Source organism: Protopterus annectens, chromosome 10.part0, assembly GCF_019279795.1.
Source record: "Protopterus annectens isolate FY-2018-M chromosome 10.part0, PAN1.0, whole genome shotgun sequence".
Classification (NCBI taxonomy): domain Eukaryota; kingdom Metazoa; phylum Chordata; order Ceratodontiformes; family Protopteridae; genus Protopterus; species Protopterus annectens.
In genome coordinates this window covers 1658707832-1658735322 of record NC_056744.1, presented here as the reverse complement: position 1 = coordinate 1658735322, position 27491 = coordinate 1658707832, and the positions used below count along the sequence as shown (strand labels likewise).

The 27491-nt window shown below is 40.7% G+C and overlaps 1 protein-coding gene across 1 annotated transcript in view; it reads left to right on the top strand.

Annotated features, from left to right (window-relative positions):
• Window positions 1–27491, top strand: part of LOC122814386 (zinc finger protein 723-like) — a 135873-nt gene that overhangs the window by 18042 nt on the left and 90340 nt on the right. Inside the window, exon 2 of the mRNA XM_044086969.1 lies at window positions 13312–13407. Within this exon, the coding sequence (XP_043942904.1) occupies window positions 13312–13407 (96 nt within the window). The remainder of the gene's footprint in view (window positions 1–13311; window positions 13408–27491) is intronic.

The window sequence follows — 27491 nt, the reverse complement described above, 5'->3', positions numbered from 1 at the left end:
CAATTTAACATAAAAGATAACTATTTGCACAAGTCACTCCATCAATTCTTGCTAAATATTTTACTAAAATTCATTAAACAGATAAAAACCAGTCATAGAACGTAGATAAATATTTCTGTATAAATTAGTTCGATTTTTTTCAGTAATTATACCCTCCTGTTATTTTGTTTGGTTTTATCTTAATAGTAGACATGTCAGTGGTGGTGCTGCAATAGCGTTGTTGCCTCACAGCAAGACGTTGTCCGTTCAATTCTCAGCTAAAGCGTCTTCTGTGTAGAGACATGCGTGAAGGGGTGTACCTTCATTGAAGGTTGTGAAAATTGCCGGCAACTAGGCATGTAAAAATCTTCTGCCAATCATTAGCGGACCAGAGTTCCGCTGTGGCGACCCCTAACCGGGAAAAGCCAAAAGATACAGCATACTCTCTCACACAACAACAACACACACACACTCATAGTAACAGAACGACTAATTTAAATTACATACAAACAAATATACACATAGACACACTTTCCCTCACATACAGAAACGTACGGCTTAACTTACACATAGACTGACACTTACCTTATATTGAATCTGAATGGCCACACGTGCACACATGACCTTAATCCCTCTCTTCACTGAACTAACTTAAGTTCCGCTTCCGCATGTGACAACAACAGATTTTTTTTCTTTACTTGCTGAAGCCAGCCTCCTGGCCAACCTGAAGCTATAAAAGTGGGAGGGTGCTTCCCCCTTCCCTTCGCCCTATGGTTTTGTTATTTTGCAATCTTCTCGGCGCCCTTCACTTAGAGACAAGGCACTGAGAAGATTTCAAAATAACAAAAGTACAGTAATTTAAATAAATAAATAAATACTTAAAATTCTGCCCTTTACGAGGCCGGCTGTACGGGGCCCTAGGCGGTCTCCTAGTTCGCCTATGCCTGTACTGCTCACCTAAGGGCATCTCCTATAACTGCTGTGTCAGTTTTTCATACAACCAACAGCAATAGGGCCCACCACAGCAACAAACTGAAATGGGTATGCATGTAAAAAGTACCCCAATGAGTAGTAGCTGCATAAATGCATATACACTGCTCCATACCTTACATATACAAATACACTGTATCATACTATATCATAAAATGTATCCACTGCATCTGTTTACTTCAGCAGTAAACCCAAGCAGCTGAACATCTATGTTGCAGAAGTTAACGTACATAAAGAATCAACTGGTCTGTCTGCCTGCAAAGTGAAAGACTGAAGCACTTGGACAGAAAAAAAAGGAATAGCAATAGCACACATGAGCATTACTTCACTACATTTCTAAGTGAAGTGATACTGCTTTCTTAACAGTGTGGGGCTGTAAATAAAAGGAACACACAAAGGAAACTGTTAGCACTTCCTAAAGTGCAAATTACCCTCCCCCCAAAGTACTGAAACTTGAGCCATCACACTACAAGTTGTATGCCTGTAAACAATAAGATCACCTGACCTACCAGCTTAATCAAAACCATGAGAGCTGCAGGGAATCTTGACACTCCGCCTTTAATTGCTATCCTTTGTGTAGCTAGTTATTTTGGAAGTAATTAGTGGATTACAGTGACAGGACTGTAACTGAGGTATGGAAGTTTTTTTGAATGATACATTTTTTAATTTAAAACAAGGAGATGGCTAAACACAAGTACCTCATCACTTGAATTATTTTTCAGTAAGACAAGAATATTTATTAGGTAAACTATTGAAAAAACAATGAGATGGCTAAACATAGAGATATCTCATCATAGGAAGTTACTAGGCTAATACCCCTAGGGGCCTTACAAGACTAGCCAAGTTCTTACCCTTATTTCCATGATCAGCACCTATTACCCTTGTCCAAGAGGGACACAGGTGGACCCTCATGGTGAATTTACAGTGACCCATCCAGTCGTCCAGATTGCGTTTGAAGAGGGCCAGCAAGGTGTTCTGTTTGACATGAAGTAGAAGTCTGTTCCAAAGGTGTGGTAACGTCTGGGAGACCAGTCTGTCTCCAGCAGGTTTTGTTAATGTCACATACCAGGTTAACGTCTTTAGAGAGAGTAACCCGTGTACCATTTGACTTTAGGATATGAATCATTCCCAATAACTCAGGGTCAGAGATTGCCTTACATGCAAGGCAGAGATCACCTCTGAGTAGTCTGTATGAAACAAAACAAAGTGACAGTGATTTCAGATGATCCCCATAGGACAGATGGTGAAGACATTGAATTTTCCTTGTGAGGAACCTTTGTGGTTTCTCCAACTGTTGCAGGTGCTTAGAAAGGTACATACTAAAAGGGGCACTGTACTCCATTATTGGGATGATGAGGGAAGAGTACAGGGATGTGATAACTTTTTTCTGGAGGCACTTCCCTTAATTATGAGATGAGCAGTACAGAATTCCCTTCTTACCACTGTGGAGACATGGTGGTCAAAGGTAAGTTTGCTGTCAACCTGTGTGCCCAGGTCTCTCACCACTGAGTGCATACTTAAGCTGTTGCTATTGATGTGTTAGTTAGCAGGAACATCTCTTTTACCAAAAGGAATAATACATTTTTTGCACTGAGTTTAAGGCCATGACTTTGGCACCAATCATTCGTTTAAGACCCTCTTGTAGGATGTTGACATCATATGGAGATTCTGTGACAGCTCCCAGTTTGCAGTCATCAGCAAACTTTGTCAGCCACAGACTTTTAGTTTTTGCTTGTACTTCGGGGAAATAGATTCCAAACAGTAGAGGTCCCAGGACTGATCCCTGTGGAACACCACTGGTTTACAGGTCTGCTGTTGGAGGTGGATTCCCCTATTTTAACAATATGAGTTCTATCAGTGAGGCAGTTAGCGACCCATCTAACGGCTTAAGGGTTGATGCATAATTGCGTTAGTCTGTCAATGATGCCTGAATGGGGGATAGTGTCAAATGCCTTGGATAAGTCCAGTTGGGCTGTATACAGAGATTTCCCCTTGTCCAGGGCCTTGGTGACCGTCTCGAAGAAGTCCACCAGGTTTAACAGGCATGATCTCCCCTTGACAAATCCAAACTGAGTAGGGTCAAGTCTTTGGATATTACCTATATCTTTGTTGATAAGGTCCATGATGAAGTCCATGGCCTTGAAGGTAAGGCTAGTCAGGCTAATAGGTCTGTAGTTCTTAGGATCAGTAGAACTGCCGCCTTTGTGCTGGGGAGATAATGGTGGCTGTTTTCCGTTCATCTGGGATAAAACCAGTTCTTAGACTATGATTGAAAAGAGTACCCAATAGCTCATGTAGCATACAGCCTGGGATGTTATCAGGTCCCATAAATGCTGCATTTGTGGCCTTAGAGAGGGCATTTTTGACCTGCTCTTTAGAGATACAAGGTAGGGGACAAGTAGTAGGGATGTCATGGGGTATGTGTGGTGGGCACAGGGGAGTGACGTTTGACAGAATCTGTCAGCCAACGGGTTAGCTATGTCCACAGACTCAGTATATATGGTATCATAAACTACCAGTTCTGCACAAATCTGGGCCTTTCCTTTTAGGTTACAGATGTAAGTATAGAATGGCTTGTGGTTGTCCTTGGTTGAGGAAGCTAATTTGGACTTGTAGTTTGCTTTGGAGGACTTCACAAGAAGTCTTGTTTGCTTGTTTAAGCTAAAGAGGGGGGAGTATTTCCAGTTTAGGAGGACTGTCTCCCTCTTACTCTTAGAAAGCAATTTCTTCCTCTTATTGTAAAGTCTGTTAATGGCAGTTGTCCGCCAGGCAGATTTGCTTTTCCTTGAGGAGCTTGGCTGAGTCAGTGCAGTTATGCATAAGTTTGTATAAAGCTTTGGTGTAGAGCTTGGCATAGTTGCTAGTTCTATCTGAGGAAGTGGGTGCAGTGAAGCTATTTATACCATCCCATAAGAGGTTATAATCTGCTTTGGAGAAGTTTTTTAGTGTAATTGCTGCTGGGATGGGGTTAGGTGTGATAGTTGCTTCGAATGAGACTGATTTGTGTTCAAATCTCACCAGGGAGGACCTCACAGTGGGGGGGGTGCTACAGTGGTCCCCCATATTGGTGAGCACCAGATCCAGGAAGCTGGCATCCCTTCTGGGGGTGTCAACCAGCTGGTCCAGGGCAACGGCGTTAACAAAGTTGAGGAACATTTGGCCAAATGAGTTTGAGCACAGGGAAGATCCCTAGTAGTCTAGTGGTTAGAATTTGGCACTCTCACCACCACAGCCTGGGTTTGATTCCCAGTCAGGGAACTTCAGGGAATAATCTACCCAGTCAATGGATGGGTAGTTAGTTGCCACAACCATGGTGTTTGGATGTACATTGATAGACTTAGGTAGATCCAAATTGGCAGAGTGGGTGTCCTGATTCATGGAGGGGGTCCTGTAGCTAGCAATCACTTGAATAGGTGTCCTACCAACAGTTAATTGCACCTGAAGTGTTTCCAGGGAGTCGTGCTGTTTAACAAATCTGGAGGTGTATTTATCTTTAATGAATATTGATACACCACCTCCTTTATTGCTTGTATTTGGGATGTTTCTGGTGTTTGGGTATGTTTCTAGTGAGGACCTCCACATATGTAGATATATGCAATGTGGCTTTGGGTGGAGTAGAGGGTGAGGTGTGCATGGTGGCAACCTGCTGATTGTCATATGTACTGACTGATGTGAGAGAGAGCTTGATTTAAGGTTCTTAATATAGTTGCATCTCTCACACATTGTGTTTGTGTGTGCTAGGAGTAGAGGGTTGTCTGTGAACATCAGACATTTGCAACACTGCCTCAGTATGCCAGTGTCGACCAAACTGGCTGGACAAACTGTGGGAAATTGTCCATCTATAGTGACAGGTACATTTTCATCATTAAAATTATTGACAGTAAAACAAGAATATTTATCAGGTAAACTATTGAAAATAGTAACATTGTAGGTACTCCAAAACAAAATGAAAATGTAAATTGTACATGAAAAGATACTGAAACGTTGTTTATGTCTACTTCACCGTACATAATAACTGCTAATTAGATTATTATGAGACTAATGAAAGTTTGGAAGATGTTCTAGAAGATAGGAAAGGGACTGTTGAGAAAATAGTACTTTAGGAGAAACAGGAAGTCAAAAATATAACAATTACTAAGACAAAAAGTAAAAAGTTAGTGTTACAGTTTCTGTGACCAGCGCTAAGGGAGATATTAAGGCATTTGTGATACTGAGTGGGTGTTAGAGCATTGAAGATTATATTTTATTTTACTAGATATTTTATTTTTACTAGATGTTTTATTTTTAAACCATATACAAAGGGATCGGTTTTAGAGGTTATGAGGAAGGGAGAAACTTTGAATTTGATGAATGTTATGAAGTAACAGTAAAGCTAATAAAAAAAAACTGATATAAAATAAATGGATGTGATAATAAGGAAAGTGAGGAGAAGGTAAGTAGTGGATTTAAGGCTGTGCCAAACGCTTGTAATGTTAATTGTTTTAACCGAGATATTGGAACGATTAAGGAAATACCACTATGGACTAGTAAGCACTGATATAGTAATACTGGATAATTTTACTGTAGCTTGAAAAAGAACGCTAATAAAGGTTTAGATGATGTTAAATGTAAGGAATTGTTAAAATGTGACTAATCGGATGTGAGGAAGGACAGATGGAGAACAAGTTTAAAGCAGAAATCGATTATTTCTTGTTTTCAGAAGGTTTGGAAACAGATGGGGTAAAATAAATATAGTTGTAAAGTCTGACATTTGAAGCGACTTCTGGGGAAATTATAACAGAGGGAAATGAGGATTACCAAAGAGAAAAGTTATAGGATGAACATATTAATATGGCATCTTTTTATGACACCTGGATGAAATGGTGGAGAATATTTAAGAAGAAATATGTGAACGTGTGTATATAGAAGTAGAAAAAGAATGACTCGAGGAGAGAAAATAAACAAGATATTGGTAGAAGAGTTTGACCAGTTCACAGAGCAGAGGAGTTTAGGCTGTTTTAAAACCAAAAAAAATTTTTTTTCTTTTACTATTATGTATATATCTCCAGTCTGATGTACCTTAATTATTTCTGTATCATGGACTTAGAATTGTATGTATTGTTTAATTGTCTGTAACTGGAGTTTTTCTCCTTCGGTCTCCACTGAAAATGGGTTTCTTGCCCAGCTGTACTAACCCAGTTAACAAATGTCAATTAATAAATAAATAAAATAAGTACATTTTAAGAAAAAGAAAAACTGTGAACTCAGTTAAGAAAAAATAATAGATTTAAGTTTCTTTGTAAAAAAAAATATGTATACAAAAATTCCTTTTCTGAAAACGAAACAATAGGTTACATCTTTTTTATATAGAAAGTTAAATAGGATGAGTGCAAAGTAAAAGAATTGGAAAATTTAAATAGGGAAGAAATATAAAAAGTCTTGCATTATAAATATGTAAGAAAGATGTATTCTGAAAAATGAGAAAAAGGTAAAAATGAAGTATGGCATTAAACTTGAATTGGTAAAAATACTAGAGCTGCAAAAAGAAACAGTATCATACACGCATAAAATCATGAAGGACTAAGAGAGATTAGTTCACCAAAAATAGATAGTATTGGGAATTCCTTTTTAAAAGAATGGGAAAGGAAGAGAAGGAATGTGTTGTGCAGGTTGTGAATGAAGGATTTAGTCATGGAATAAATGAGGAAGCCATTTGAGTTGGAGTAATACCATTTATGTGGAAGAAATAAAAAAAAAGATAAAATTTGGATTTTGTTATATAAATACTAATGTGAATATTTCAAAAGAACACAATGAAAATGTAAAAAAACAGTGCAGTCACCACAGAGTCGGGCATAACATGTTTAATAGTAAGTTAAAAACTCCAGTAATCACTAATTAAAACGACAAAGAGCTGAGCGCATTCAGGTATTCCTACCCTTCTTCAGATCTGTCAAAAACAATCTAATCCAAAGTGTGTGTGTGTGTGTGTGTGTATATATACATATATAAAAAAAAAAAAATATATATATATATATATATATATGTAATAAATTGTATATCATATTATATATATATATATGTAATAAATTGTATATCATATTATATATATATATATATATATATATATATATATATATATATATATATATATATATATATATATATATAAATTTCAAATTCCATTAACCAATCAAATGTTAAACAGGAGTTCACACCTCCATGATGTAATTAGAATATCCATTCATATAAAGTCATTCATATTGCAAAAGTGATTTGTTAATTTATTTAATTAGTTATAATAGGGGATGGCATTTATGGTATAGGTAAAAAACAATGGGTATGTTGGTAACAATAGAATAACTCATAGATGGTGTAATAAGGGAACAAAATTCAAAACTGATATATTGCATTGATTGTGTCTGTTATGACCAAGTGTGGGTTGTGTATGGCTGGATGGATGGATGACCAAGCATGGAAAATTATGGTGTTGGAGAAAAGGTTATGAACAGGGTTTAAACCTATTTATGCAATAATGTGGATGAAAGCTTTGATTAATGAATAGTTAAATACAAAAATTGGATAAAAAAAGAAGTCTTTAGGTTGACAAAGAATACAGCCATTGAGAATTGTACTAAAAAGTATAAACAGCTAGATGAATTATCATGGAAGGGTTGCATCCTCCACTAGATGCAAATTATACTGATTTAATTTTATTATTAACATTAAAGAATGAGTTAAGTAGATATAAAATGGTGGCCATTCAGTTAGGAATTGTAAGCTTAAAATTAAATAAAAAAAAAGAATAAAGAATAATGTTAAAACTGGAGGTGCATGCTTTTAACAAACAGAAGCATTAGTGTTACGGATAAGGTGCGTAAAGAAAAAAGTGGTAAATAACTGAAAGAGCCTTTAATAGAAATAAAATATGAAGCATTTGGGGGAAAACTGCATCATATACTGGAAGACTGAGAATATGCTACCTGTAGAAACAGAATCTCTCAAGAGGGAGTTTCAAAATGGCAAAAAAAACAGAAGTTTGGGGTTGTTAAATTCAGTGGTTCATTTGAAATTTTTGCATTTATTAAGGGTCTTGAATAAAATAATGTTGGCTAAAGTAGTATTGATAAGTAAATTACTGTTAGGAATTGTGAAGAGTTTGTTTGTTTCTTTCGGCTTTTTCCCGGTTAGGGGTCGCCACAGTGGAACTCCGATCCGCTAATGATTGGCAGTAGATTTTTACGTGCTGGCTTGCCGGGCCTAACGCACAACCTTCAACAAAGGAATGCCCATTTACCCATATCGCCACACAGAAGATGCTCCAACTGAGAATCGAACGAGCATCATCTAACTGTGAGGCGACAACGGAATTGTGAAGAGTATTGATGTAATATAAAACACAATGAGAGAAGAAAGATAGATTTATCATAATGTAAGAAAAGATGATGTTGTGGAAGTTATATACAGAAAATATACTCAAGAACTGAAACGAATTGTTATAAAGATGGTATTGATGGGTTTTATTGGATAGTGATGTATTAGGACATGGAAGAAAAAAGCTGTAAGTGAGAGGCATCAAAATTTAAATAAACGTAGTAATTTTGTGATTTTTGTAGAGGTTAGTAATGGATAGATTTAGTTAAAAGCACAGATTTGAGAGGGTAGGAAGAGAGACGATATGTGTTTTTTTCATATCCCCACTCTTCGGGAAGAAGGGGGGAGAGTACATTTATTTTGGGTGCTTGTTCCTGCAGTGGAATCTCTGATGGAGGTAGAGCAATCTGGGGGGTTACATCACCTGTAGAAGTAAGTGAGATGTTGTCATTGACACACCCAGTGCACAACAAATCCTGACATTTTATGGAATATATGCACTGGGATCAGGGAGTCAAAGTGTAAATATTTCAAACCATCCCTTCATTGTTCAGTGTCCCCTTATCCTTGCCATGATGATGGGGCTTGGATGGACCAATTTTCTGATCAAGGAATGAATGATCAGCAGGGAGGAGGGGTGAAAAAAGCACATGCTAAATAAGAGATCTGAAGAAAAAATAGTATTTTTTATGATGTAGAAGAAAATATTAAATGTTTTTTTCAAAATGTGAAACAGTTAAAGATTTTTGGAAAAAGGTAATGAACATTTACATGAGATAAATACGGTCAATATTGTCTAAATTGCATAATGCAGAGAAAAAAAACTAGACAATACCCACTCCTCTTAACTGGATCTACTTGATTCCATCAAGGTACCCCCTAACACCATGATCCTTTGTGACTTCAACTACCCCACCATAGACTGGGTGAAGTATTCCTGCACTAATGTACTTACTCGATTATTCCATGACTTCATCAGATCTAATGCAACAGACCAGCTCGTTGCACTGTCTCATCCCCCATAAGGGGAGATAACATTCTCAACTTAGTTCTCACCAACATGAGCAACTACTGCACCACTCCCATAGTTTGTTCTTCCCTGGTGAGATCAGATCATCGAACTGTCTCATTTAAAGTTTCTATCCCACCTGACCCCCCCCCCCCCCCAGCTTAATCAAGCTAAAAAACTTCTCAAATGCTGACTACAACCTCCTAAGGGGGAGGGTAGCTGCAGCTTCACACCACCGCCCCCCTCAGAGGATGGAGACAACTATGCAACTATGAACAGTATGCCAATGCAGTATACATGCACCTGTACATCTGCATGGACTCAGCAATACCCAGCAGAACTAAAACCTGCTCCTCAAGAAAACACAAACCTGTTTGGGGGACATCCTTTGTCAACAGGCTTTACAGCAAAAGTAAGAAAGTGTTGTCCAATGGTAAAAAAGAACAAATTCAAAACTGGAAAAACTCACTCCTTAGCATCAGCAGGCAAATTAAATCACTAGTGAAAACCTCCAAACCCAATTATGAATCAAAACTTGCCTTGGAAACAAAAGGAAAACCACAAAGCCTTCTTCAGTTATGTTGGGAACCTCCATGGCAAAGCCCAGGTTTATTCCAAATTGGTACTTAACAGTATCACTTACACTGATCTTGTTGACTTAGCCAACCTGCTAGCAGATAGATTCAGTGTAAACCTCACTCCCCTGTCCCCCCAAAGGCCCTTTTGTCATCTCCAATACTTGTCCTGCACCTCACATCTCCATAGATCACATGTTAAAGGCTCTGTCCAAGGCAAAGAACACAGCGTTTGTGGGACCTGATAGTATCCCAGGCTGTATTCTGCATCATCTCCAGCAAGAACTGGCTTCACTATTGAGCACCCTATTCAACCATAGTCCAATACAGGCTTCATTCCAGCAGAGTGGAGAATTGCCATTGTCATCCCTTTGCACAAAGGTGGTGTCACTACTGACCCAGGTAACTATCGCCCCATCAGCTTGACAAGTCTGATCTGTAATGCCATGAAGTGTATTATTATGGATTTCATAAACTAGGATGTAGGCAAACTTCAAGCACTTGACCCCACCCAGTTTGTATTCGACAAGGGCAGATCTTGTCTGGATGAGGGGAAAGTCAGTACATACAGCTTACCTTGACTTGGCCAAGGCCTTTGACACAATCCCCCATTCGGGCATCATCGAAAAGCTAACACAACTTCTAAATCCCTATTTCATCAAGTGGGTGGACAGCTGGCTCACCGACAGGATCATGTAACTAGTGGAGTTCCCCAGGATCTGTCCTCAGACCCCTACTGTTTAACATCTACTTCTCAGAGGTGCAGGCAAAGACAAAAGGCTTGTGGGTGACCAAGTTTGCAGATGACTAAGTTGGGTGCTGTCATTGACTCCCCAAATGATGTTAACATACTGCAAGAGGGTCTCATAGCAACTAATGACTGGTGCCAAAGTCATGGCCTCAAGCTAAACACAAAAAAATATATCCTCATACTATTCAGCAAAAACACTGCCCCTACTGATTACCACATCAACAGCAACCACCTAAGCACACAATCTGTGGTGAGAGATCTGGGTACTCGGGTTGATAATAATCTCGCATTCAACCATCATTTAGCGGCAGTGGTCAGAAAAGCCTTTTACTTGGTTTATCTCATAAGTAAAGAGATTGCATCCAGAAAAAATGAGGTTATTACCCCTCTATACTCCTCCCTCATTAGACCAATAATTGAGTATAACACCCCTGTTGGTACATCTCCAAACATCTACACCAACTGGAAAAAACACAGAAATACCCCACAAAGAGAATCCATGGCCTCCACACCTGCCCTATGCGGACAGGCTCAAATCACTGATACTCTACACAGTATCGTACAGATTGCTCAGAGGTGACCTGTGTCTTGCCTACAAGGCAATCTCGGACCCTGCCCTTCTAGAGATGCTCCATATCCATAAGTTTAACTCCTCATGCGTTACCCACTCAAAAGGCCTGAATCTAATATGCATTATCAACAAAACCTGCTGAGAAACAGGTTTGTCTCCCAGAGACTACTCTGTGTGTGGAATAGACTTCCCATACACGTCAAACAGAGTAGCTCTCTGATCCCCTTCAAGCACAATCTTGATGAGTGGATGGGAAACCATAAATTTGTCCCAGGGGTTCCACCTGTGTCCCTCACTGACGGGGCAGCAAGTGCTGACTGAGGTTTCTTTTTGTGGATAAACTCTTGGCTAGCCTTGTAAGGGCCCCAGGGACATTAGCCTAGTAACCTCCTATGATGCTATGAATTAAAAAGACAGTTTGCATATTTATGGTATATATATTCAAGGGATGGTGTGAAAAGAATGTAATAAACTGCATAATAAAGAATTTAAGTGAGTAAAAGTTTGATTGCAAAAATGGTGGGGGTAAAGAGAAAGAGTTTAGGATTGTAAATAATGTGTATGACATTAGAAATACATAAAACATGTTAAATGTGTAAATATCTAAATAAAAAAAAACTCTTATAGTCGTCAGGAAATGTGGCTGGCTTCTTAACATCCTCCAAGATTCCCATCAACCCATACATATGGGACCTTGATTAAATATTTCCTCTAAAGGATGATCCTTCAGAAATATAGGAACCCCCCCCCAAACTGCAGTGCAGGGTCAGTGTAAGAACAAGAATTCATATACCTGGTGTGTAGAAGGTACTAACAACCTTCTGATACAGCACAAAAGACAGCATATCTATGTTTTAAATTTGTTTCTAAGTTATGAAAATCTCATTGTGGGCGCCAGTATCAAAACTTTTTTAAAATTTAATGTACCCTATATTTTGTAGGATTCTTGAATGCAGATTGTGTAATCTAGTTGTTTTAAGTATCTTTCCTTCTAGTAATTGCAGAATTTATGGTCTTCTTGTTTGTTGTAGCCTCTTGTGTTTTTTTTTATTCACATTGTGTATTGAGAGTGGAACTACCAGAATGTATTCCATAATGGGAGGTTGTCTCCTCGGCCAGTTTCCCTGGTTTACAAGACTCCTTTACTACTCTGGTTTTAGCCAGTTGTTTCTTTGCCTCCTTAATCCTTTCATGCAGTTTCTTTTACTGATCACTGTAAATTCTTTTAACCAGTAATCAGTCAGTGTTGTCTGTTTTAGGACATTATTTCAGATTTACTTGTGTTTGTGTTATCCCTCAGAACCACATTGTCTTGGTGCCTCCTGCTTTACCTCATAACCAGAACTGGACTACAAAAGTATGGAATGGACAACATGGCAGAAGTGCATCAATGGGGTTGGTAAAGTGCAAAAAAAAGGCATATATGGGAAATATGCACCCAAGGAAGATACTGTTTGATTTTGGGGGTTAAGATAGTCTGTAACACAGAGAAATACATTTTCTAAGCATTCATTGCAAATACAATAAATTGGAATGGCTTTCCTTGACTTGGGAAAGCTTACTTAAGATAGTGGAGTTTTAGGGATGCAGTAGGAAGTTGGATATTTTTTATAAAATGTCTGGTTTAACCCACTGGGTAGGGAAGTGAGCCACCTAGTGTATGTGTGTGCTTGGGGAGGGATTACCCACAGCCTAACCCCCTTCCTGAATAGGGCAGTTATTAATAAGCAAACTGTGTTTGCAGTTGTTTTCTAGTGTTTTCCGCATATTATCTTAGTTACCTGATAGGATTACAGCCTTAGAAAGGGAGTGATCTCTATCTTTAAACAAGAGTAAAGGCATAAAGATTCTTTTCATTGAATCCTTAAAGCTCATAAAGTGAATTATAGTTTTGCTTACCCAGCACTGCACTAATGGGTCTTAAAGTTCATAGCAGAATTGTTGGTGATGAATGCGGTAGCCATCTTGGTATTTTACACTGTCCTTGTAATGAAAGTTCATCAATGTACATTTGCAGCTCATGGTCTTGTTGTTCATGTGTTTAATTATGTTTTTGTTTTTATTATTTTTGTTCAATCCACAGGACAAGATAAAAACAAATTTAACATCTCTAGAATCCAAACTGAAAGAATTTAATAACATGCAAAGCCATCATGAGAATGGAATTGGAGATATAAAAGTAAGTAAGGTGAATGGTTAATTCCAAATGTCTTAAAGACAAATAATTTATGAGAAATGCATACGGCATATGTTATACCTTTTTAGCAGTGCTCCTATTTTAAAGTTAATTTTATTACATGTGATTTATTGGTTATCAGTGAGAAGAGTTTGAGAGAAACCTGGTGACGGTACCTTTGTTTTTTGTGTTGAGGTCTGACTAGTGATGAAGAAAAATTGAAATGTTTTTAATTTAAGATTCAGTAAAGTATACTGTTATGTCTGGTAGCATCTTGTAAACCATGCTTAAAGGTTGTTTTGTAATGTTTTTGTGTATGTGAAATTGATTTGTGCAGGCATTTGTTAACATAATTTTCTGCATGACCATTCAAGCTGTTGTCTTACGATAGTACATGATGACAGAGTTTGGTAATAAATGTTGTACCCACTGTCCTGAAGTGCTGTACTCTCACGTTTTAGTAGTTATTTTAATCACAAATATCTTACTTTTTGGAAGTAACATTATTTAATTTACAGTCCATTTTAGTCCAGTCTTTTTCTGTCTGTAAATCCACAGCACTGTTTAATGACGTACTATATATACTTGCACTAGTGAATGGAGCAGGGCCTTCACAGTGCACAACACGTATCTTATGATGCTGTTAAGTGTGGCAGACAGAAATGAGTTAACATGCAGGTGTTGAATTACACAGGATGTTGGGCGTGTAATACAAGAAGAAAAAATTAATATATATGTATTATATCCCTAGATATGAAGAAGCACCTATTCATACCTTATACCTCCTTACTCTCCCGTCTTCACTCACTTTTTTAGTTCTGTCAATTTCTCTCCCTTGACTCTTTCTAAATATACCATGACCCTTATTTCTGTGACTTCATATTGCAGTTCCTGTTTGTATTATACTAAGCTTTAGCCAGTTTATACAGAAATTAAACTTTCTCTGAATATTAAATCATTGTTGTATATGCTGTATATATTCTTAACCAATATTTTCATATTATGTCTAATTTGGTATAATTATTTAAACTGTAGATGTTTTTGTATTTTTTTGAAGATTATAAAATTATTGTTCTTAAAATGTTTAGTAGTACTTTGGGGCTTTTGTCCCTGGACCTCCAGTGAAAATGGGCTCCTACACAGTCAGACTTTTCCAGTAATCAAATGTCAATCAATAAATAAAAAAAAAATTGAAATTGTTTAAAGTAGGATTGATATGTTGAATAGATTTTGCATTTTAGAGGCAAAGAAAATTGTGTTTTTGGTAGCTGTACTGATCCGTGTTTTAATGCAGTTAAAAAACTCATCTGTGGGATTTATCAAGATGTCCTTCAAGGATGCATCTGCAGTCATAACATATGGGTTGTCCTGCCTCAGGCAGCCCTTAGGTCGGCCGGATTCCAAAGTCTGGGTCTGGCCTCGGCTGATGTCGCACTTCACCCGACGTCATAGCTCCTGGGGTATAAAGGCATCAGCCGACGCCATTTTCCTCCGTCTTTCTTGCCGCGCGGTGCCTGAAGCAGAAGCTGTTCGCAAGTGCCGGTCGGTCAGATCCAGAGATTTCAGCTACCGAAGACTTCTAAAAAAGCTAAGTACCCCGTTGGGGACTCTTTCTTGCCTCAGCCGATGTCAGACAAAGTAAATAATTGTTTAACTTGTGGGAAACAAATACCTCATAAGGATTTCCACTCTTACTGCCTTCCTTGCTTAGGCCCAGACCACGACGTATCAGCTTGTTTAGCCTGTGCTTCCTTCAACAGACGGACACTTAGACGTCGGTCGGAGTTTGCTGAAGAGTTTTTTGGCTCTGCCTTTGCATATAAAATGCCGTCGGAGACTCCGACTACACATTTAGCTAAAAAACGCAAGGAAAATGACCGACACTCGCGGCCCGCGGTTTCGGCTGAAACCACGGTTAGGCCTACCGCAAGTGTCTCGGTTTCGGCTGAAACCGAGACCTCGGTTCTCCCTTCGGCCGAAAGCATGCCTCCGACAACCGAGGCCACACGGGCCCTGGCTGAGTCTGCTACAGAAATTCCTACTGAAGAAGTAGGCACACAAGATTTGTCCAACACCATTCCGTTGGACATCTCTACTCCTGCACGTGGGGCAGCTAGACCCCCTGCTTCTATGTCTGTCAAGGCCTTCTCCAGGGCTAAAGCAGCTAAACTTTCCAAGGCCTTACCTACGAAAGCTCCCTCTCACAGACCTACCTCAAGTTCTCAGATTCTCAGCCTTGCTGAGGACCTTATTTCTCTGATCAGGGGATCCCAACCTCACCCAGACAGGGCCTCACAACCTCCTGAAAGAGGCCTAGGACTGAACCCCTGAACCTCTCTCCTCTGACTATTCCTCGGATGGTTCAGATTTATCTGACCATCAGGAAGGACCATACTCACCTTATGAGGATTCTGATGCAGAAGACTCCATTCCTTCTGCCTCCCCTCCAGAAGAATTTTCATATGGGGAAACTCTACACTCAATGAGGGAACACTTCCAATGGCAGGGTCAGGATTTTTCTGATTCTAGGAAAAGGCCAAGGACTTTTTTACACTTAGCACAGCATAGGCCTTTAGCCATACCACCTGTGCTATCAGTTGTTGATGATGCATACAATGATGCCAGTACTGCCCCTGATTCTCTTCCCCCGGCCCCTGCCAAACCTGACAGATACTACAGGGTCCCGGATTCTCACTTCCACTTGTATAAGGCCCATGCTGCAGACCCAGAAACCATTTCTCAGGGCCCTAAAGGTGTTGCAGCTGCCACTGCCAAAAAGCCCTACCCTCTGAAAGAGAATCAAGAGCATTAGAGAGATGGGGTAAAAGGTTTATACATCTGCTACTCTTTCTGCCAGGGCTTTAAACTGTCAATTTCACATGATACAGTACCAGGAATTTTTGTTAGATCAGCTGAATAAAAAGCTGTCCTCTCCTGAACCTTTAGACCGAAGTCCCTTCAGGATTTGGTACACAACTCTCAGCAGGTCAGTAATCATTTCTTAAAATGTGGCTATGATGCACTGGAGGCTTCATTTAGATCAGCTATGACTGGAGCAGTGATTCGAAGGCATGCCTGGCTAAAAGAACAGTCCTTGCCAGACCATGTTAAGTCTAAACTCCTAGATGCCCCTGTGGAGAAACAAAGTTTATTTGGCTCCCCTGCACAGGAGGTTCTAAAGAAAGTGGAAGAAAAAGCAAAATCTGTCCAAACAGTCAAGGATTTTCTGCAGGTCCAACCTCCGAGGTTCAGCAGAAATTGGCCTTCAAAGAATTGGTCCTTTCCAGACACCTCCAGAGCACAGAGAGGCAGAAATAGGCGCCCAAGAGGCAGAGGTCAATCAAGGGGTGCCTACAGGGGTCGTCAGTGGCAACCTGCCAACCAGAGAAGTGCCGCCACAGCTGCGACTGCAACCACTTCCACCGGACAGACACAATGACTTGGCTCTGATTCCGCCTACCAGGGAACAACTGGAAGCACCCTTGGGCGGAAAGCTAGCTTTATTTTCAAAAAACTGGCATTGCATTACAGGAGACAAATGGACTTTGCAAACAATAGACAAAGGCTACAGGTTTCACTTCCACACTCTACCAAAAAAGAGAGGAATGCCAAACCTTCCACCAAGCCAGAAATCAGAGGCTCTAAAACAAATCATCAGCTTACTAAGGATGAGAGCAATAGAAAAGGTACCATCTATGGAACAAGGCCAAGGATTTTACTCCAGACTATTCCTTGTACCAAGAAAAGAAAATCAATGGAGGCCTATTCTCAACTTGTCCGCACTGAACACATATCTCATTGTTCCAAAATTCAAGATGCTGATCCTACAGCAACTTCTTCCCATGTTGGGCAAGGAGTCTTGGCTGGTGACTCTAGATCTCAAGGAGGCATACCTGCACGTCCCTATACGACCAGATTGCAGAAGACACCTCAGATTTCTTGCAGGATCAGAGCATTATCAATTCTCAGCATTGCCCTTTGGCTTATCTACTGCGCCCAGAGTATTCACGAAATGCCTGGCATCAGTAATTGCACATTGCAGGCTTCAGGGAATTCAAATTTACCCATACCTGGACGACTGCCTAATACAAGCGGACAACAAGACAAAAATAATAAAGGATTTGGCCTGTGTCATACAACTGCTGCAAGCCTTGGGATACACAGTCAACATACAAAAGTCAAGATTAGTGCCATCCCAAAGGATAACATTTTTGGGTGCAGAACTGGACAAAATAACTCAGATGGCTTTTCTCACAGAAGAAAAACAAAAGCAACTACCAGTCTACTTCATGGCATTAACAAGGCAAACTCAGCTTACTGCAAGGAAAGTTCTGCAGGCCCTAGGTTACATGGCATCCTGCATAATCTTGATCACACATGCCAGGCTGCATATGAGAAAATTACAATGGTACCTAAGGAATGTATGGTCTCAACACAGACACAGTCTAGAAGCCCTGATACCAATCATTCCATGCCTGAAAAAAGAATTCCTGTGGTGGGCTCAGGCCTGCCAGATCAACAGAGGATTGCCTTTCCACAAACCACATCCAAGGCAGACCATCACCACGGACGCCTCAGACCTAGGCTGGGGGGCACACATGGAAGACAAGTGTATCCAAGGCCTATGGTCCCAAGACCAGCTGAATCTACACATAAATCTAAAGGAGATGCTGGCAGTGAAGCATGCAGTCGAGGCATTCAAATCATTCCTCCAGCAAGGACACCTGCTGATAAGGACGGACAATACCACAGTCCTGTGGTACATCAACAAACAGGGAGGCACACATTCATACCCTCTATGCCGGATGGCAATGGACCTGTGGAACTTAGGCCTGAATCTCAACATCCAACTGCAGGCCAGATTCGTACCAGGAAAAGAGAATTCACTAGCAGACAGCTTAAGCAGAACTACCACGGATGCTCGCGAATGGATGCTGCATCCAGACATCTTCAAAACCATAACAAAGAAATGGGGAATGCCAGAGATAGACCTGTTCGCCACGCCACTCAACTACCAACTGAAGAAATTCTGCTCAAGAGTATACCACCCACAAGCCTGGAGGGTGGACTCCCTTTCTTTCAGCTGGAAGGCCCTGACAGTATATGCCTTTCCACCTCTCCCATTGATGTACAAAGTTCTACTGAAGATCAGAGAGGAACAGCCAAAGGTAATTCTGATAGCTCCAGACTGGCCAAGGCAGCATTGGTACTCGCTACTGAGAAGCATGTCTCGGACGAACTCAAGGCCTCTACCTCTATGTCCTTTACTTCTAGCATGGAACAACTACAAGACCCTGCATCCAAACTTAAAAACTGCAGCTAACTGCTTGGAAAATTGCATAAAACAAAACCAACCTGTTTTATCTCAGAGGGTTAAGGACATTATCCTGGAGGCTCACAGACCTTCCACAAGGAAAACATATTCAGCCAAATGGAAGAGATTCCTCATTTGGAGTGCAGCAAAGGAACAAATGTCACACTGGCAAACCTAGCACACATCCTAGAATACTTAGCAGAACTGTTCCACAATGGCCTGTCCTATTCTTCCATTAAGATTCATGCATCAGCAATTTCAGCAGAGTACAACATGGATCCTCCTGTCTTCTCTCATCCTCTCCTCAGACAATTTTTGAGAGGGATTAAAAATGTAAAACCTCCAAGGAAACCACCTCTGCCTGCATGGGATCTCAATTTTGTGCTAGAAAAATTAACACTTCCCCTTTGAACCAGCAGCAACAGCAGACTTACAGTTCTTATCTTGGAAAACTGCCTTCCTGCTAGCAATCACTTCAGCAAGAAGGGTATCCGAGTTACAGGCATTAATGGCAGTGCAGCCTTTCCTTATCTTTCACCAGGATAGAGTGTCTCTGAGAACCAATCCTACTTTTATGCCAAAGGTGGTATCCAGGGTATCCTTGAACCAAGCTATTCATTTACCTACATTCTTTCCTAACCCACAGAACAGGGGGGGGGGGACTACTACACACCTTGGATGTACACAGACAACTGCGCTACTATCTGGACAGAACTAAGGCCAGCAGAAAAACTGACCAGCTTCTGGTAGCATATGCAACAGGAGTGCAAGGAAAAGCAATTTCAAAACAGACAATCTCAAAATGGATAGGAAATTGCATTCGATTCTGCTACTCATTTCATGGAAAGACAACTCCTGAAAATATCAGGCCTCACTCCACAAGAGCTACAGCCACCACTACAGCTTTCCTACGAGGAGTGGCTACCAAAGACATTTTAGAAGCTGCTACTTGGAGCTCCGTGCATACATTTGCCAAGCATTACAATCTTCCTTTATACTCCAGATCCCGAGCAGGTTTTGCAACTGCAGTTTTACAAGGGATCTTAACTACACCATCATTATCTTAGTGCCTCCTCCCCCAGATTAGCTATGGTATTCTACCGATATGTTATGACTGCAGATGCATCCTTGAAGGACATAGTACAGTTTTGTACCTACCATAAATGTAGATGTCCGATAGGTATGCATCTGCAGTCAGGATTACCCACCCTCCTTCCCCTCTGTGGTATTCCTAGGGTACTTACCCCTCTCTTAGCTAGCTGGGGGAATCTATTATGGTGTATTTGTTTGTATGTATATATGTATATATACTTTTTGATTTCTACTGTTTGGAATTTTCTACTTTTATACAAATTTAGCCTTCCTAGAGGGCACCTGGCATCTGGGGCAAGAAACACTGAGGAAAATGGCGTCGGCTGATGCCTTTATACCCCAGAAGCTATGACGTTGGGTGAAGTGTGACATCAGCCGAGGCCAGACCCAGACTTTGGAATCCGGCCGACCGAAGGGCTGCCTGAGGCAGGACAACCCATATGTTATGACTGCAGATGCATACCTATCGGACATCTACATTTATGGTAGGTACAAAACTGTACTTTTTAACTCTTAAATGCATTTCACTGCACGTTAGTGAGAGTAAAGACCTGCCATTATGTAATTCAAATCTGGTTTTAACTCTATAGGTCTACACAAGTCATTCTGTACCACAGATATGTGTATTGCAAACCCACAGATCCACACAAGCCATTCTGCTTCAGATAGATTTTCTTTCCTCATAGAGCTTCACAAGCTGTTAAGCATTATAGATATATTTGTTTGCTGTGAGAGCCAGATCTGATCACCAACCCAAAGAAACACAAAATAAATTTGTCATTATGAATCTGCTTCATAGCTGACACCCATAAAACTATGCAAGGTATTTTGCATCACTGCTGTAAATTATCAGACCTTGCAAATGTGCATATGTTTGTGAAATACAGATATATATGCATTCCTATCATTTGATCAAAAACTCAAAATATTGAAAACCTATTTAATGTAGGGGACAAGTCATACTATACACCCTGCTAATTATATATATCAACTCTGCAATCACACAACAGTGGGGAAAAAGGCATCTTTTTCATTCTGACTGCTGCAGTAGCCTGTGGTTTGGATCCTGCCAAAGATACAACTGGTCATCTTCTAAAAGCTTTCTTCCGTACACACATAGGCACTGTCACTGCCCCTAAACTGATCCCATTTTAGAACCTTACTACATAAATGGCCAGAGTGGCTAAAAATCTTCAGAACTTTCTTACTGCCTAAAGGAGTAAAATCTGAGAGCCATCTCAGTAAACAGCAATGAACAACAGGCTTCATGTCTGGCAACTAAGTCCCCATAGGAGAAACTTTCCACACAGAAAATATTTTTGATGTAGTTTTTATTTTATGAAAAATGCTGGCAATTTTTATTAATATCTTAAGTTCCTTGTGAATAACTGTATTTTTTAGAACAGGGCTTCTTACTGAATACTGGGACTGTTTTGTGAGACAAATGTACTGCATTTGGACTAAAATGCAAGGATTTTACGCTTAGAAATTGTTTTAATGTACCTGAGTGTTTTGGTGCTTAGGTACACTTCATGACTACTTGTCTTCATTTTAGTGTTTGAGACATTTTGTCTGAAGGTGCACTTGAAATGTATTTCAGGAATAGAAATGCATTTTATGTTTGTTGCTTGAGTACACTTTGGGACCTTTTTTTCTTAATTTGTTTTCTCTCCACCATAATGTGGTACATAAAGTAGGAGGACACCAGGCCATACCCCTGTGCTGGCTGGCAGTGATACCTTGGGAGTTAGCTTCTGGCATACTAGAAGAGCAGTACATGAGAAAAAAACGAGACCAGCAACTCGGGCAGCAATCCAATTCTTTTATTCAAGTGCAAAAGCACATAACGGAGTGAAAAAACAGACCGGTTTCGGCTATGGCATTACTTAGCCTTCCTCAGTGCCTCACACTGAGGAAGGCTAAGGAATACCATAGCCGAAAACGGTCTGTTTTTTCACTTCGTTATGTGTTTTTGCACTTGAATAAAGGAATTGGATTGCTGCATGAGTTGCTGGTCTCATTTGTTTCTCATGTATTGATGTTTTTGGGACCTGGCAGTAGCTGTACATGCAGGGTTTTGTCGTAGTTGGAGTTGTACTAGAAGAGCAGACCATAGTGGTAGACAAGCTAGGCAGATCCTGGGCAGAGCCTCACGAATGGAAACTCAATGCATAGGCTTTCCAGGAGTTTTCCCAGATGTGGGGAACACACCAAGTAGATCTGTTCACCTCCTTCCACAATAGATGACTAAACAGACCCCTGCAAGCAGGCCTGGAAAACATGTGCTCTTTCATTCCCGTGGTTGGGAGTGTTCCTTTACACATGCCCATTCTTCAGAAATAACCTGGAAATCATTGGAAGGAGTGGGAAAGTGTCTCCAAGAATCAGTGAAGTGGCTCCCTTTTGATGTAGAAAAAACTGGCTCTTCCTTATGGAATTAGCCATGGGCAATTACCAGAAGCTTTTTCACAGACTGGATATATTCACACAGAACAAGTGGAGAACGATACACTCCGAGGTCAAAGAACTGCAACTGACTGCCTGGGTGATTCAGTTTTGATGACTTCCACTTTCAAGAAGGTGTGCAGCAGGAACTGAAGGAGACGAGAAAACCTTGTAATATTGGCACTTGAAATGCTGTAAACAGCAAGCTGAAAAAAAAAAAGAGAGGACAAGGGAGAAGAGCAAATCTCAAAATGTGTTCTTATCCTTAAAACATCTTTTTGCCCCCCCCCCCCCCATGTGGGGGCAATCCCCAACATCACCCAGACTTGATTGTATACCAACTCAGAATATATACCAACGCAGAGATCACCACTCCTCTGGGAAAAGGGAATATTCCAAGAAATAGCATAAATGACTTAATATATACAAGTCCAGTCTTCTGGCCATTCAGTCTCAGTGTTTCAGGACTCACTCTGAGTCCCAACATTTCAAATGGTTACCAGAAAGGCTGCTACTTGAAGATCATGTATTGGCACATGGAAGAGATTTTTGAGTTGGTGCCTAGGCAATACCCAGACAGCCAACAAGGATATTAGACCACTGATCCTTAACTATTTTGTGAGTTACTATTTTGAGCCTCTATAAAGGTACGTCTTGTAGCCATTTTTGCATGTCTGCCCATGGATCCCCCTCTCACCTCTCTGTTTATTGTTAAACAGTTTCTAAGAGGAGTTTTACACTTCAGATGAAATTGTGGATGGGTCCTCCTCCTTGGGATCACAAATTTGTGTTAGAAAAGCTGACTGTCGCCATTTGAACTGACTTGTCAGGCATATTTATGGTTCATTACCTGAAAAACTGTTGCTGTTACTGCTCTTACAGCTGCAAGAAGAGTATCTGAGTTACAAGCTCTCCTGGTGGGAGAATCCTGTCTGGATTTCCATAGAGATCGGTTCACTCTGAGCACAAATTCCTCCTTTATGCCCAGGGTGGTCTCAGAGTTCACGTTGAATCAAATCATCTATCTCCCTGTTTTCTGTCTAGAACCATAAACAAGGGAGAAAACATTCCATAAACTCTGGATCTGCGTAGCCATCTTGGGTACTGTTTTGACAGAACTAAGTCCTTTTGGAAAGTTAACCAACTTTGTTTCCTTTTCTGGGAATAAGAAAGGTCACCCTATGTTTAAACAGACTGTTTCTAGATGGTTGGCCTGTGCTGTTGTTTTTTTTTATCATTCCCACCATCTAATCCAGGCAGTTTTAAGGCACATTCTACTAGAGCCTTTGCTTCTGCGATGGCATGCTGCAATGGGGTGGACTCTAGAAGTATTCTAGAGGCAGCAACTGGTCCTTCATCCATACTTTTAAAAATTATTACAAGCTAGATTCCTTTTCCAGGTCTACAGCTGGATTTGCCAATACCATTCTCCAGGGAATCCTTTCCTCCTCCTAATGGTTGTATAAGCTATCTAGTCTAGTACAGTTGTATGAGTTACTGTTATCTAGATGTTCAAATTCTTCACTATTGCATTAGCTGCAACTACACACCATAAATTTTTGTTGCGGTTTGTGCGTATGTATTTGTGGGCACATGCTGCGTGTGTGTGTGTGTGTGTGTGTGTGTGTGTGTGTGTGTGTGTGTGTGTATATATATATATATATATATCTATATAAGGTAATCAAAATATATATATACATACATATATATATATACACATACATACATAACGTAATCAAAATATATGTGTGTGTATATATATATATATATGTATATATATATATATATATATATATATATATATATATATATATATATATACCTATACACACACACACACAACTTCAAACAGGGTTCAGTCCTGGGTCCTCTCCTGTTTGGTATCTACTTCTCTGAAGTACAGGCAAACACAGAAGGTCTTTGGCTAATGGAGTTTGCAGATGACTGCAAACTAGGAGCCATAATCAAAAGGGCCTCGCTGATACAGATGCCTGGTGTCAAAGCCATGGCCTCAAGCTCAATGCCAAAAAGTGCATTGTCATCCCTTTTGATAAAAACTCTGTACCCATAAACTACCACATAGGCGGTAGTCTACTTAGCACCAAAAGTGTGATAAGAGACCTTGGGACACAGGTGGACCGTAGTTTCATCTTTGACAATCACATCGCCACAGTAGTCAGGAAATCCTTCTACGTGGCACACCTCATCACAAAAGGATGTTCATTGTGTTTCACTGCTGCAGTCAATACTCTTGGGTTATCCTGCTGGCAGGCTACCCGCAGTCGGCCTGAATTCCAAAGTCCTGGTCCAGCGTCGGTTGCTGTTTTCTCTTCCCTGACGTCAGTGGGCCAGGGGTATAAAAGATGCAACCGACGACATTTTCTTCAGTCTTTCTTGCCGCGCGGTGCCCGAAGCAAAAGCAGTTCGCAAGTGCCGGTCGGCTGACGCCTGAGATTTTTGAAATCGAATTTCAGATTCGAAGTCTTCATTAAAGCTAAGTACCCCGTTGGGGAAACATTTTTCTTGCTCCAGACCAATGTCAGGAAAAAACAATTTTATTTCTTGTGGGAAGCAAATACCTCATAAGGATTTTCACTCTTACTGTATTCCTTGCTTAGGCCCTGACCACGACGTTGCTTGTTGTCGGTTTTGTGCTAGATTTAACCAACACACTATAAAGTGTTGGTATGATTTTGCCTTTCATTACTTTGGCCGAAGATTCAATTATACTATGCCGCCGGAGCAACCGATGACTGAAATTTCTAAAAAAACATAAGGGTAAAGACAAGGACAGGCATCCAAGGTCCAAAACCGACGATGAGGCTTCCACTAAGCTAGTCGTCGGTTCGCCGGTTCTCATTGAGGTGCTTTCGCAACCCCTGATGCCAGCTACCTCAGAGACACAGGCCGCTTCCGACTCCCACGTGGAGCCGACTGGGCCTCTGGAAACTCAAGGTACTGGATCCTCAGAAACTATTCCCTCAGATGGGTCCGGAGCCGCTGTGCAGGCATCGGCTTCTGAGGGTGTTTTCAGACCAACTCAGTTATATGTAAAGCCATCTTCAGCTTCCAAGCCAAAGACTAAAGCAGCTCTAAAGACAAAGAAACAAGTACAGCATTCTCCAGGACAGGCTTCCATGCCTAAAAAATGCTCAAAATGGCCAAAGACCTTATTCCTTTGATCAGGAGTTCCCATCCCCCTCCTGATAAGAGGCCTAGGCAAGAGACAGAATATGAATCTTCAGATCAGGTTTCCATTTCCTCTGATTCCTCCTCTGATCAGGAATACTCTCTTCCTCCCTATGAGGATTCTGATGCTGAAGAATCTATTCCTTCAGCTTCTCCTCCAGAAGATTTCTCCTTTGGGGAAACCCTGCATACCATGAGGGAGCACTTTCATTGGGAGAGCCAGGATTACTCAGAATCTAAGAAAAGGCTCAGAGATTTTCTTTTACTTCCTCAGCACAGGCCCTTGCTATTCCCCTGTTCTGGACATTGTAGATGATGTTTTTTCAGAGTCCGGCCTGTCTACAGACTTTATACCCCCTGCACCGGTTAAGCCAGACAGATACTACAGGGTCCCAGATTCCCATAAATTTCTTTATAAAAACCCTGCTGCTGACCCAGAAGCCATATCTCAGGGTCCTAAGGGAGTCAAAGCTTCCACTGCTAAAAACCCTGTCCCCTCTGATAGGGATTCAAGGGCACTGGACAGATGGGGGAAAAAAGTTTACACTTCTGCTACTTTGGCTGTAAGGGCCTTAAATTGTCAATTTCATATGCTTAAATATCAGCAATACCTAAAGTCACTATTAAAACAGAAAATGTTGTCTAACTCTGAATGTCCTGAAAACAAGGAAATGCAGGATTTATTGCATGCAGCTGAACAAGTGGGAAAACATACTTTGCAATGTGGTTTTGATTCTTTGGAGGCCTCTTGTAGGGCCGCTGTAATGGGTTCTGAGATTAGGAGGCATGCTTGGTTAAAGGAACAGAATCTGCCTGATCATGTTAAAGCAAAGTTATTAGATGCTCCATTACAGCATGATACTTTGTTTGGTGTTAAGGCAGAAGAGGTGTTGAAGAAAATGGAGGATAAAGCGAAATCTATGCAGACAGTTAAGGATTTCTTACAGGTACAGCCACCTAGATTTAGCAGGAACTGGCCTTCAAAAAATTGGTCCTTTCCAGTGTCAGACAGGCCACAAAGAGGCAGGTACAGATGCCCTAGAGGCAAATCCCAGCCCCAATGCTCATACAGGCCTAAGCAATGGGGTGCTTCTACCTCCAAAAGCGGAGAAGACAAATCTCAAGCACTTACCTTTTACAAGCTCCCTTAGGGGGAAAATTGGCACTTTTTTCACAAAACTGGCACATGATCACCCAGGACAAATGGGTCTTGAATATAGTGTCGCAGGGCTACAGGTTCCACTTTCACACCCTGCCAAAGGCAAGAGGCATGCCAGACCTGCCACACAATCAATGGGCAGAGGCACAAAAGCAAGTTTCATCCCTCGTGGACATGGGGGCCATTCAGCGAGTACCACTACAAGAGCAGGGACAAGGATTTTACTCACGACTTTTCCTGGTACCCAGAAAGGACAAAGCCTGGAGACCAATACTAGACCTGTCTATTCTAAACACTTTTCTGGACGTTCCAAAATTCAAAATGTTGTCTCTGCAGCAGCTTCTGCCCATGCTGGGCAAGAAGGCTTGGTTAGTAACTTTGGACCTAAAAGAGGCATACCTGCATGTCCCAATCAGAAAATCTTGCAGAAGATACCTCAGATTCATAGCTGGATCAATGCACTACCAATTCTCTGCACTGCCGGCTTATCTACTGCGCCCAGGGTCTTCACAAAATGCCTAATACCAGTAATTACATTTTGCAGACAAAGAGGAATTCAAATATATCCCTACTTGGACGACTGCCTCATTCAAGCAGAGAACAGGGACATTTTACTAAGACATCTGGCATTTGTAAAAAGATTACTAATTTGACTAGGGTACACAGTAAACGAAAAGAAATCAAAACTAGTACCCTCTCAAGATATAATATTCCTGGGTGCAAGCTTAAATACAACTGCCCAGATGGCTTATCTCACGCCAGACAAACAAAAGCAACTGACTTCTTACTGTGAAATGTTGGCAACAAAAACTCAGTTATCTGCAAGAAAAATTCTGCAGGCTTTGGGCTTCATGGCATCCTGCATTCTATTAATTCCATATGCAAGAC